Below are 13295 nucleotides of genomic sequence, written 5' to 3'. Positions count from 1 at the left end.
GCAAGGAGAAAGCCACTGCTCTCCAAAAAGAACATTGCTGCTCGTCTGCAGTTTGCTAAAGATCACGTGGACAAGCCAGAAGGCTATTGGGAAAATGTTTTGTGGACAGATGAGACCAAAATAGAACTTTTTGGTTTAAATGAGAAGCGTTATGTTTGGAGAAAGGAAAACACTGCATTCCAGCATAAGAACCTTATCCCATCTGTGAAACATGGTGGTGGTAGTATCATGGTTTGGGCCTGTTTTGCTGCATCTGGACCAGGATGGCTTGCCATCATCGATGGAACAATGAATTCTGAATTATACCAGCGAATTCTAAAGGAAAATGTCAGGACATCTGTCCATGAACGGAATCTCAAGAGATGGTGGGTCACACAGCAAGACAAAGACCCTAAGCACACAAGTCGTTCTACCAAAGAATGGTGAAAGAAGAATAATGTTAATGTTTTTGGAATGGCCAAGTTATGAATGTTTTTTTTCCTTATCTTTTCTAAAATGTGATGGTTTTTTTTCACAGGTGACACTGAGACAGTCTATCAGTAATCACTAGGGTCACGTCACGTCCATAGACTGTATAAAATCAAGTTCAATGATTTCTCAGTAGCATTATTTGAACAAGCTCAGTTGACGGCAGAAATGGAAGGAGGCGGTTCTTCTGGAGAACGCACATAGTCATGGCCCATGAACCCATGTTTCAGTTTCCTGAAAGGATTCAAGATGAATTTCATTTTAGACGTTTGCCGAAAACAAACCACATCATGTCCTACAAAAACTCACCGTACAACCTGCAGAAGCATATTGAGGGATGTAAACGTTTTATTCCAAGAGAAAGCTTGCAATGAAGTTGTCTGTGTTTTTAGAGCTCGCGATAAAATTGCAATAGCGATGCAGTCTGGTTAGTCAAAGGATTTTCTTTGGATTTTCCCACCAAGTTGCCGTAGCCTTGTCCACGGCTAACATTAACACATAGCTAGTTAACTTGGACACTGTTAGTTAGCATGTAAAAATGGAGTTATGCTAACACGAATAACGTTAACTTATCTGAAGTGCTTTCGGAAGTGTTTTAACATAATCTTACCAAATAAACAATGTAGAAATCTTTCTTTTCTAGTAACGTTAGCTACCCAATATGATTGAGTTTGAAAAGAGTTTGTTAGCATGTCAGGTGGAGCTTCACTGACTAGCTAGCTTAACATTAAACCACCATGATGGCACAGCATGCGTTCATTTTGTAAATGAGCAATTCCAGCGTTATGGACGTGACACTTGAACTCAAAATGGCAACAAATGACCCAGTGCATGTTTTATTGTCTCCCAGTATTTAAACAGGTGTTGCATATTTTAAGGCTGTACCATACTGGAGAAGTGATAGAACAAGAACAATTCCCACAGTACATCTAGGGCATGCCAGAAAATGCCAATAAAAGATGCGTTATGGACGTGACAGAAAAAGTATCACTTTTCTTGGGTGACTGTACATTTTTATCAAACTCTGTGAAATTGTAAACCTAATGTCGAAATGGAGATATCCATTTGATAGAGGGGTCCAAGGTGAATATTAAAAAAATCTTTGTTTAAAATATTTTGTATTTCATGCAGAGTTTCGGAAGGAAAAGTCAGCGTTATGGATGTGACGAAATTCCGTTATGGATGTGACGCGTCTGAAATAGACATGGCATATGTTTAGAAAATCAGCAATTTAACCACCATAACCCTTTGAAAAACTCTCTAAATATCAGCTAAAACTATCAAAGTTCTTAAATAATATTTAGGATGGCTATTGTTTTGCTGTTTTGTGGATTTTAGCATACATTTCTGTGGCTTGTGGCAATAGTATAGAATTGTACATGATCAAAGTTGATTTTAGCTTGGGTTTTACATTATAAGAAAGAAAGACTGACAGTGACATATTAGGTTAGTTACAAACTGGTTCAACTTATTCACATCTGTAAAATACAGGCCTAGGTGATATCTTTGGGAGTGGTTTTGATGTATTACATGTTGCTTTAATTTTGCATGGTGAGGTTGACATTTACATGGAATTGCCCTCATCCAGTCGGTCACTTCAGAGGCATTAGGTTTTGTAAGCGTTGTGGCAATAATACAACAATGCATTGACAGAAAATGTACTTTTAATACTTAAGTATTTTTAAAAGCAAGTACTTCAGTACTTAAATTTTGCCTGGACAACTTTCACTTGTATCGGAGTCACATTTAAATCAGTGGGATCTGTACTTTGACTTAAGTAATGAAGTTGGGTACTTTGTCCACCTCTGGTTTACATGGACTGTGTATTTCAGTAATAATTAACAATTATTTACTGAAGGTGAGGTGAATAATAACTGAAACAAAGTCAAGGTTATTATTCACTGAGCCTGAGGTGGATAATTGTTCTAGTATAAATACACAGGTGATTATTTGGGAGAAAAAAAAACCCTCAAATGTAATAAAGGCGCGGCGCTGACTCGGGTCACTTCTCTATGCAGAGTCACATAAAATACTTTGTTTTGAACTCGAGAAAAAAAAAAAATCACAATTCCACCTTACCCTTGAATAGTTTTAGACCAAACTTCATAGCATCTTTAGTGCTTTTAGGAACAGCATTTTCTTTCATCATTTGTAATTCTTCCTCACTTCCAGTGACAAAGCGACTGGCACCATTTTGCCGAGTCGCTCGAGGCGATTATCGAGAAATAGTCTGAATTTCTCAACCAAATCAGCGCGTGCGACTTTCTATAATCACCTGCGGATTGATACAAGTTCTTGTTTTTCAGAAATGATAATACACCACATGTGCACATTAAATGAAATGTTTAATTTGGACCGATCAGGATTGAAATTTCAGCAGCACGGTGGCATAAATAACAAAAGTGAACAGACAGACATTTTTATTAAAATTCTGATCTAAACAATATATTTAAAATCACCAATTAGCATTAAAAAAAAAACCTTGCATGATTACAGTATTGACTTCACGATGGATTAATCTTGTCGTCAGTGTTGTTCAGCAGCTTTTCGGTTGTCTTGTGAGATTTGAAAGTCTTGGCATCGTATACCCACACGGTGTCAATGCCCTCTCCGGTCACGTGATCGGGAGTCCATGTGGGGAAGGGGAAACGGCAGGCCACCACTCGGGCTGAGGACTGAAGCTCCGCCTGAAGCTTGGCTTCCAGCTGCTCCATCTGTGGCTCCACAATCACAGTTACAATCAGAGTGTGATTATAATTACAATCAATCAGACTCGTAGCACGTAGTCTCAGCAAGACAACAATTCCTCAGCGCTCCAGTTTCACACTGGAAAGGAGCGATTCCGATCGGCTCCACACACAGAAACGAGGGCAGAAAGCAGCACATTCTTTCTGGTCACATATCTGATCGTTTTATTTTGCTAAAAGAACATGACTGATGAGTATCTGAGATGCAAATTGCTTCACTCACTTGTACAAACAAATAGAAGCACAGGCAGGTCAAAGATAACTGATGCTTATCTAAATTCCTCCAGAGAATATAGATTTAATGTTGAAACGGATTTGAGCTTAATCACTGCTAGAATACCATGAAAGTTTTTTTTTTTTTTAAACGTCGCTTAATTTTAAATAGCTGAGCAATATCGGTACTGAGAATCATTAGTTTATTCTTACCATTTGTGGAACTCCAAATATGACGACATTAGAGTACTGTGAAAAACTGACCTGTGGAAGACAGACACACACAAGATGTACATGTAAATGCTGTATTTAGTGTCGGAAATACATCTGAGGGTTAACATTCTTATAACAGTTCATCTGCAGTATGTGGACAAACGAAAGGCTTACGCTCGCTCACTAATAACGAATAATAATCACAGTTTCAGAATCATGACTACACAAAAGGCAGCAAGTATCAATAAACCGTGGTTTTCAGCTCACTTTGTACAGTATAAGGATCTCAGATCATGATTGGTTTTGATCTGGCTGTCGCGAAGGAAGTTGAATTGACCAAGTAGAGCTCTGGCACCTAAGAGATTCGGAAGCAAAGAGTCACTGAGACCGACACAGCTGTTCAGAGATGTTTTTCAGCTTATTGTAGGACAAACATGAGAATATATTTACACTCGAGTGTGTTGTAGCTATGAGATTGGATGATGAGATTGACGAAGCTAAGTCATCTATCTAAGACTGGGTAACGGAAATGGGTGATGAAGCATTACATCACTGGTTTAGACAACACTACTGTATGAAGGAAGAGAGAGACATTACAGTGGTATGCAAAAGTTTGGGCACCCCTGGTCAAAATTGCTGTTACTGTGAACAGTTAAGCAAGTTGAAGATGAAATGATCTCCAAAAGGCATAAAGATGACTCATTGCCTTTATATTTTAAGCAAAAACAATTTTTTATTTTCATCTTTTGCATTTTCAAAATGACAAAAAGGAAAGGGCCCGAAGTAAAAGTTTGGGCACCCTGCATGGTTAGTACCCAGTAACACCCCCTTTGGCAAGTATCACAGCTTGTAAACACTTTTTGTAGCCAGCTAATAATCTTTCAGTTCTTACCTGGGGGATTTTCACACATTCGTCCTTGCAAAAGGTTTCCAGTTCTACAAGTTTCCTGGGCTGTCTTGCACGCACTGCTCTTTTGAGATCTATTCACAGATTTTCAATGATGTTTAGGTCAGGGGACTGTGAGGACCAGGGCAAAACCTTCAGCTCGGGCCTCTTGAGGTATTCCATTGTAGATTTTGAGGTGTGTTTTGGATCATCGGCTTATTGTAGGACCCATCCTCTTTTTAACTTCAACTTTTTTAAAGATGGTTTGCTTCCAGAATTTGCTGGTATTTATTCGAATCCATGCTTCCCTCGACCAATGAAATGTGCCCTGTGCCACTGGCTGCAACACAACCCCAAAGCATGATCGATCCACACCCATGCTTCAGAGTTGGAGAGGTGTTCTTTTCCTGGAATTTGGCACCCTTTTTTCTCCAAACATACCTTTGCACATTGTGGCCAAAAAGTTCTATTTTAATTTCATCAGTCCACAGGACTTGTTTCCAAAATGCATCAGGCTTATTTAGATGTTCATTTGCAAACTTCAGACGTTGAATTTTGTGGCTCGGACGCAGGAAAGGTTTTCTTCTGATGACTCTCTCAAGAAGGTCATATTTGTTCAGGTGTCGCTGCATAGTAGAACAGTGCACCACCACTCCAGGGTCTGCTAAACCTTTCTGAAGGTCTTTTGCAGTCAAACAGGGGTTTTTATTTGCCTTTCTAGCAATCCAATGAGCAGTTCTTTCAGAAAGTTTTCTTCATCTTCCAGACCTCGCCTTGATTTCCACTGTTTCTGCTCACTGCCATTTCTTAATAACATTACAATCTGAGGAAACAGCTACCTGAAAACACTTTGCTACAGTATGTTCTTGTAGCCTTCTCCTGCTTTGTGAGCATCAATTATTTTATTATTCAGAATGCGAGGGAGTTGCTTAGAGGAGCCCATGGCTGTTGATTTTAGGGACAAGTTTGAGGAGTCAGAGAATTTATACAGCTTTGAAATCTGCATCATCTGACCTTTCCTAACGAAGAATTTGAACAAGCCACAGCTCAATAAGCTAATTAAGGACTGGAACCTTGGTAAAAGTTACCTGAGAACTCAAATGTATTGGGGCGCCCAAACTTTCGTATGGTGTTCCTTTTCTTTTTTCACTCTCCAATTGTACAAAACAAAAATAATACACAAATCTTGCAGAAAACGCTGAAAAGAAATGCGTCGTCTTTACCTTTATGGCTTTTGGTGATCAGTTCATCTTCTGCTCACTTAACTATTCACAGTAACAGACGTTTTCAGTAAGGGTGCCCAAACTTTTGCATGCCACTGTATGTCCCATTACATCACCCATCAGGATCGTCTTATAAAAGAAAAGGTCAACATCATCTTCCAGTTGCTCACATTAAGGGTCACCACAGCAGAGCTGTTCCACATATTTGATTTGGCATCGGTTTTAAACCTTCCCCAACCTATCCGGGCTTGGGACCGGCACTAAATATGGCTTGTACAACCCTAGTGGCTGGATATTTTACCAAACCTTTGAATTGTGGGGGAAACCGGAGCACCCGGAAGAAACCCATCCAGACACGAGAACAACATGCAAACTCCACACAGAAAGGCCCCCCCGTCAGCCACTGGGCTCGAACCCAGAACCTTCTTCCTGTGAGGCGACAGTGCTAACCACTACACCACCGTGCTGCCGTTTACTGGACAACATAACCTTCATTAAGCAGAGAGCAGAATGTGCGAGCGCAGATCAATCTCAAGGATTTAACTAACTAAAAACAAGTAGCAACCAGACCAGCCTGTTCTAGTTTCAAGCATACCAGACAGATCTCCATCAGATCATTAAAGAAGAACTGAAGTCGTTTTTAAAACTTGCTTTATTTCTTAATTAGCGTGTTATTCAATTACGTTTTCGGTTTTAGTAACCTTATAATCGTGACTCGTATCGGCAACTAATTGCAATTAAATATTATACTTATCGGCTGAGAGGATCATTGGTGTCTCTCTCCCTTCTCTAATGGATATCTATAACTCCTGCCTCACCCGCAAAGCCATCAGAATTGCAGGTGACCCCACCCATCTACCCACCCATCTCACAGCCTCTTCAGCCTGCTGCTGTCGGGGAGGAGACTGCGGAGTCTCTGGGCCAAAACCAGGAGGCTCAAGGACAGTTTCTTTCACCAGGCGGTCAAGAGGTTCAACTCCCTCCCTGTTCTGCCCCTCCTCCCCCCTCTGCCCCCTGCCACAGATTCTGCTCGCACACCCCCCTGCCCCCCCCCCCCCCTTCAGCATCTGACATCATGTCACCCTCACAGTTCCCCCCCCAACACACACACACAACATTCATTAACACACTGAACTCAGGGTCTGCACGTTAAGGTATTAGGCAGAGACCCGTCCACCCGTAAATTTGACGGGCAATTGCCGATTTCAACGGGCAAGTATACACACAGACGGATACTGAAACGGACGATAATGCCGAAAATTTTCGCACATGAATACTCCCACATGTCATCCGATAAATCCAGTTATGTTCCGCCCACACACGGACTGGCCATCGGGAGTAGCGGGAGTTTTCCCGGTGGGCTGGTGGTTCAGTGTGGGCCGGCGGAGAAAAAAAAAAAAAAAAAACAGTTGCGCGCTGGCCTTTAATATGATAAGCAATGTTAACAGTTTGTTAAAGAAACTGTTAACATTGCTTATCATATTAAAGGCCAGCGCGCAACTGTTTTTTTTTTTTTTTTCTCCGCTGGCCCACACTGAACCACCGGCCCACTGGGAAAACTCCCGCTACTCCCGATGGCCAGTCCGTGTGTGGTTCCGCCATCATTTACAAATCGTAAGAAACACAGTTTAATACGAAAAATACTGAAAACTTGAAATGAAAAATCAGAATATTTCATCGTTTCCGCCATTTTGGCCCGCACTGAATCTTGTAACATGCGGACTGAATAAATCGCGAATTCTGATTGGTCGAAAATTGCCAAACACCCTGCGTTGTAGTTTCCTCTTTCTTGGCGGGAGAACCGCATTTTTTTTTGCTGACTCACTCTTCTGGATCAAGATGAATCCCAACAAACGCCCCAAATTGAATGTGACAAAAACTGATTCGTTTTTCCACAAAAAGACAGAAAAGGTATGTGTGATACATTGATTAACAAGGGGGTTTCATTGGGGTATGGTAAAATAGAATACTGTTGTTTTTTTTTTTTTATTAAATACTGTAACTAGATCAAAAGATTATATACAATTCATTGTTGTTTATTTTCTTTTCACTTTTGTTACCAAATCAAACACCATACATACATCTGATACATTCAGGAGTGAAACTGAAAAAAATACAAAGTAAAAATATGCAATATTTCTGATCAAAAATTACACGCCATTTCACCCTGAAAATGTCCTAGAATGCAGGAAATGAAGTCTAAATTTCAAAAATTTTCTGGGGGGGCATGCCCCCAGACCCCCCTAGAGGGACTTCGCGCCTGCGGCGCTCGTCTTCGCACCTGCGGCGCTTATCAGGATTATATAAAATATTATTTTTGACTGGTAAATTTCTTTTTCTGCCTAATACCCTACTGCACATTTCACTTTACCTCGCTCATTTGCACTATTCCGCATTACCTCACCTTAACAGCTATTAGTTTATTGTTTATACTGCTTATTTCATGTTTACTTGCTATACCTCAAGTGCCCTTGACAGTTATTTTATGTCCTTTTGCTCCAATATACTGTAATATATATAGCGTGTGCCACTGAAACTGGATCCCCGATCATCGGGGGTTTTCCCCTGCCATTGGATTTGGACCACTTCCTGCATAGGCACCGTGTGTTTACTGCTGTGCACCAGCACTCCCATGTTAAAAGATTTCACGCACAAGGCGTCTATTAAAGGATCGCTTTGCAAGCCCGCACAAGTCCTTCGGCAATCGGCGAGAGGTGACAGGGACAGGATTAGTGAGATCTGGAAGTCCCTAGTTTCAAACTGGCACGATAGGCGGCAGAGTTCTGATTCAGTCGTCTCACTCTTGGATTTAGGAACAGTAGAGTGTCCCGGCAGCGTTCTCTGCAACTGAGCAGCCCTTTTTAGGATCCACTCTGCTCACCCCACAATGGGGAGGGGGCTAGGAAAGGTGCCCTAAAAATAGCCTGTTCCACCTACTCCTGGCTGGAATACCGCATCCAGCAGGATCACCATCCTAGCGGTCAAAATACTTATAGATTACACTTTGCAACTTGGAACATACAAACGCTCCTCGATAATCAACTGATCGCCCTGAAAGAAGAACCGCCTTAGTCTCCCTCGAACTGAAGCGTTTCTGGGTTGGCATTGCTGCCCTTCAAGAAACCCGGAGTGCTGGGGCTGGACAGCTGACTGAGCACGGGGGAGGGTACACCTTCTACTGGCAAGGCAGACCGGAAGGCCAGCCACGAATGCACGGTGTCGGATTTGCAATCAGGAGTGAATTGACTCAGCATCTTGCCTCTCTCCCTCATGGCGTTAATGAGCGTATCATGGCAATGCGTCTTTCTCTTGATAGAAATCAATATGCTACTGTCATCTGTGCATATGCTCCAACCCTTGACGCTGAGGAGGAGACGAAAGAAACCTTCTACTCAACACTTGATAACATCTTAGCAAGCACTCAAAGATGACAAGATCATTATTCTTGGCGACTTCAATGCAAGGGTTGGAAGAGAACATGAACTCTGGAAAGGGATAATTGGCAAAGGAGGAGTGGGGAAAAGCAACTCTAATGGAGTTCTCTTGCGCACCCTGTGCGCGGAACACCAGCTTGTAATCACCAACACCCTGTTCCGCCAAAAGAACAAATTCAAAACTACTTGGCAACACCCAAGATCCATGCACTGGCATCTGATTGACTGTCATTGTTCGAGCACGCGACCTGAAAGATGTCAAAATCACCAAATCAATCATTAGTGCAGACGACTGCTGGACTGACCACTGACTTGTACACTCAATCGTCGCTCTAAAGCTTCACCGAAGGAGACGGCATACAGCGAAACAACTGAAAAGGCGACTGGATGTTGAAAGGTTAAAAAGACCCTGTGCTGCGTGAAAAACTGCAGCTTGCTCTAAACCAGTCTCTCTTGTACGTCCATGGTGATGGTGTTGAGGAATATTGGGAGGCTTTGAAAGCAGCCATTCTGTCAAGCAGTGAAGCCTCTATTGGCTACAGAACTAGGAAACATCAGGACTGGTTTGACGAAAATGATCACGCCACTGAAGAACTTGTATCCGGGAAGAGGAAGGCCTTTTGCACCTGGCAAAATGATCCTACTAATTAAGCTAAACGCATTGCCTATCACAACATACGGGCTGAGGTCCAAAGGCGGATTCACCATATGAAAGATCAGTGGTGGGCCGCCAAGGCAAAGCAGCTTCAAGATCTTGCAGACAGAGGGGATACTCGTGGCTTTGTCAGTGCTACCAGAACCATTTTTGGACCTAGCACATGTGACGAGACGCCCATTAAAGACAAAGATGGAAGCCTTTTGAAAGATACAGAAAGCATCAATCAGCGCTGGAAACATCACTTCCAGGATCTTCTGAACCGCGACTCCTCAGTGGACGAATCCATCTTTGATAAGATTCCGCAGTCGCCAATGAATGCTGAGCTAGGGGCAGAACCCAGTCTGGGTGAGACAAAATCGTCGATCAGTCAAATGAGAAACGGCAAGGCCCTGGGTGTTGATGGCATACCTGCAGAGATTTTTAAGCATGGAGGTGATTAACTTGCTCAGCGTCTTCACCAACTCATTCTTCTTATCTGGCAGACAGAGGAAATAACATCAGACCTTCAGGACGCGGACATAGTCAAGATTTTCAAGAAAGGAGATAAATCCGACTGTGGGAACTATCGTGGCATTTCCCTCCTTGCTATTGCTGGAAAGATCATCACCAGAATTCTCGCCAATCGTCTAGTCCCGCATGCTGAAGGCTTTCTACCAGAGTCTCAATGTGGATTCCGTCCTTACAGAGGAACAACAGACATGATCTTCACTGCCTGGCAGTTGCAAGAGAAATGTCGGGAGCAGCGTCAACCATTTTATATGGCCTTTATAGAGTTGACAAAGGCATTTGACTCCGTCAATCGAGTAGCTCCGTGGTGAATTCTGGCTAAATACGGCTGCCCTGAGAAGTTCATCACTATCCCTAGACTCCTTCATGATGGCATGTCTGCCAGAGTGCTCGGCAGCTGAGGTGAGGGTGAGGCCTTCGAAGTACGAACTGGCGTAAAACAAGGCTGCGTAATCGCACCTACTCTTTTCTCCATCTTCATATCCGCCATTTTCCATCTAATACAAGATAGACTGCCCAACGGTGTAGAGGTCGTCTATAGAATGGACGGGGGGCTGTTTAATCTTCGAAGGCTGAAGGCAAGAACTAAGACTGCTATAACCTCACTTATCGAGCTACAGTACACAGATGATAATTGCGTTTGCGCCACATCAGAAGGTCGACTCCAAGCCATCCTGGGTGCTTTCACGCACGCGTATGAGAGCCTCGGCCTCTCTGTAAATGTGAAGACTGAAGTCCTTTACCAACCTGCTCCTGGTCAGCCGTCCAAACCCTCTTTCCTGAGTATCAGTGGGTCCACGCTCAAGAACGTTCAGAGCTTCTCCTATCTAGGTAGTGTTCTATCAACAAAAGCTGACATCGACGCTGAAATCATACACCATCTAAGAGCCGGAAGCTATGCCTTTGATAGGCTGCGTGAGTGTGTTTTCGAAGAGAGGGGGCTAAAGAAAGACACTAAACTCCTTGTTTACAAGGCTGTTGTGCTACCCTCTCTTTTATACAGCTCGGAGTCTTGGACAACCTATAGGAGACACGTCAACTGCCTTGAAAGATATCATCAGCGCTGTCTGCGACAGATCCTGGGTGTGACCTGGCAAGATCGATGGACCACTAACAGCATTCTTGATGAAGCACACTGTACCAGCATTGAGGCCTTAATAATGAAAAACCAACTAAGATGGACTGGCCATGTGGTCAGACTAGACGACTCGCGCCTCCCAAAACAGATTTTCTATGGGGAGCTGAGATCAGGCACTAGATCACAAGGGCGACAACGAAAGCGTTTCAAGGACAATCTCAAAGCAAATCTCAAAGTGTGTAACATCAGTCTGCCGGCCTGGGAAGACCTGGCACGCGACAGAGATAGTTGGGCGAGCCTCGGTCAGGGAGGGCGTGGCGCTCTTTGAGCGGGAGCGCCGTCGCAAGGCGGAAGCAAAGCACCAGCGCTGCAAGGAGCGTGATGAACGTGCCCCTTGTCGGCCACAGTCTGCTTTCAACACCTGCTCCATATGCGGCAAAATGTGCGCCTCCAGAATAGGGCTTGTAAGCCATCAGCGGGTGCATAAGTGAACTTGATTAGGACAATCCTACTCGATCCTGAGAGAGAGAGATATTTTATATATATTATTTTTAAGTTCGTTTCTTAGACAAGGATTTTAAGATCGTTACCTTGTTGACAGTTTCAGCGTGAATCTTCCGCCTTCCTCAGAACTGTCACCAGATGTCAGGTGGTGACGTGCCTTATCAGCTGATGTTACGTTACGGAGGCGTGAACGTCCCGCCCGATTTGACAGGTAGTTCATGCCTCCTGCTGTCAGGTCGCTCCCCCAGGACGGCGCTCCAGGTGTGCGACAGCGCATATGCTCCCTCATCCCGGTTTATCGTCCTTTGTGCCCGCTTGCGTATCTCCACTGCCTCTAAAATCCAATGCTGGTATCTATTTTCTTCAGCGCGAATGACTCTGGCCTCTTCCCAATTCATTATATGATTTTGTCGTTTGCAGTGGTCTGAAATGGCTGATTTTAGGTTTTCTTGGTGTGCTTTTTCTTTTTCGGATCTTGTGTGTCTTTTTGTTGTTTCTTTCTCACATTCTATTTGGTGTTCTTTCCTTCGTGTATGGAAGCATCTGCCCGTTTCACCAATATAGACTTTGTTACATGAACGGCAAGGGATTTCATAGATGACATTGCATTTGTTGTCCGGTTGTATTTTATTTTTGGGGTGAACTAGCAGCTGTCGGAGGTTCTTGTATGGTTTGACCAGGGTGTTGATATGGTATTTCCTCATGGATCGTTGGATGCGTTCTGTGACTCCTTTTATGTATGGTAGTGTGACAAAGCCCCGGTTTGTTTTTTCAGTGTTTTTTCTTGTTTGTTTGTTTTTTTTCCTTTGTTTGTGTCTGTAGCACCTGGAGCGCCGTCCTGGGGGAGCAACCGGACAGCAGGAGGCGTGAACTACCTGTCAAATTGGGCGGGACGTTCACACCTCCGTAACGTAACATCAGCTGATAAGGCACGTCACCACCTGACATCTGGTGACAGTTCTAAGGAAGGCGGAAGATTCACGCTGAAACTGTCAACAAGGTAACGATCTTAAAATCCTTGTCTAAGAAACGAACTTAAAAATACTTAAACAGTTAGACAAAATGAACTTCTACTCTCTCATATATATATATATATATATATATATATATATATATATATATAAAAAAATGCACGTATGTGTAATATATATGTGTTTAGTCTATGCCTATTTCTTATCTAGAGTGTTTATACTGTTTATATCATTTCAGTTATTCTATTTTTATTTACTGCATTGCCTGTTTGCACCGTGGGTCAGAGAGGACTGAAATTTCATCTGTGCTGTATGTCGAGCATGTGTAGCATATTTGACAATAAAGTTGACTTGACTTATCAGCCTATTCGGTTTTTAGCCACGTTGAATTTA

At 42.9% G+C, this 13295-nt stretch overlaps 1 protein-coding gene across 3 annotated transcripts in view; it reads right to left on the bottom strand.

The window, feature by feature from the left end:
- Positions 1–2114: 2114 nt before the first annotated feature.
- The window catches only part of atpsckmt (fATP synthase c subunit lysine N-methyltransferase), a 28868-nt gene continuing 17687 nt past the window's right edge, over positions 2115–13295 (bottom strand). For 2 of the 3 annotated variants that reach the window (XM_060931964.1, XM_060931983.1), the window contains 2 exons: positions 3642–3692; positions 2115–3188 (listed from right to left, as the gene is read on the bottom strand). In XM_060931964.1, coding sequence (XP_060787947.1) covers positions 2973–3188; positions 3642–3692 — 267 coding nt within the window. In that variant the 3' untranslated portion in view covers positions 2115–2972. The remainder of the gene's footprint in view (positions 3189–3641; positions 3693–13295) is intronic. The other variant, XM_060931974.1, reaches the window with a different exon arrangement.

The sequence above is a fragment of the Neoarius graeffei genome, chromosome 1, assembly GCF_027579695.1.
Source record: "Neoarius graeffei isolate fNeoGra1 chromosome 1, fNeoGra1.pri, whole genome shotgun sequence".
NCBI lineage: Eukaryota > Metazoa > Chordata > Actinopteri > Siluriformes > Ariidae > Neoarius > Neoarius graeffei.
The sequence above is the reverse complement of the archived record's forward strand: the minus strand, read 5'-3'. Positions and strand labels throughout refer to the sequence as shown.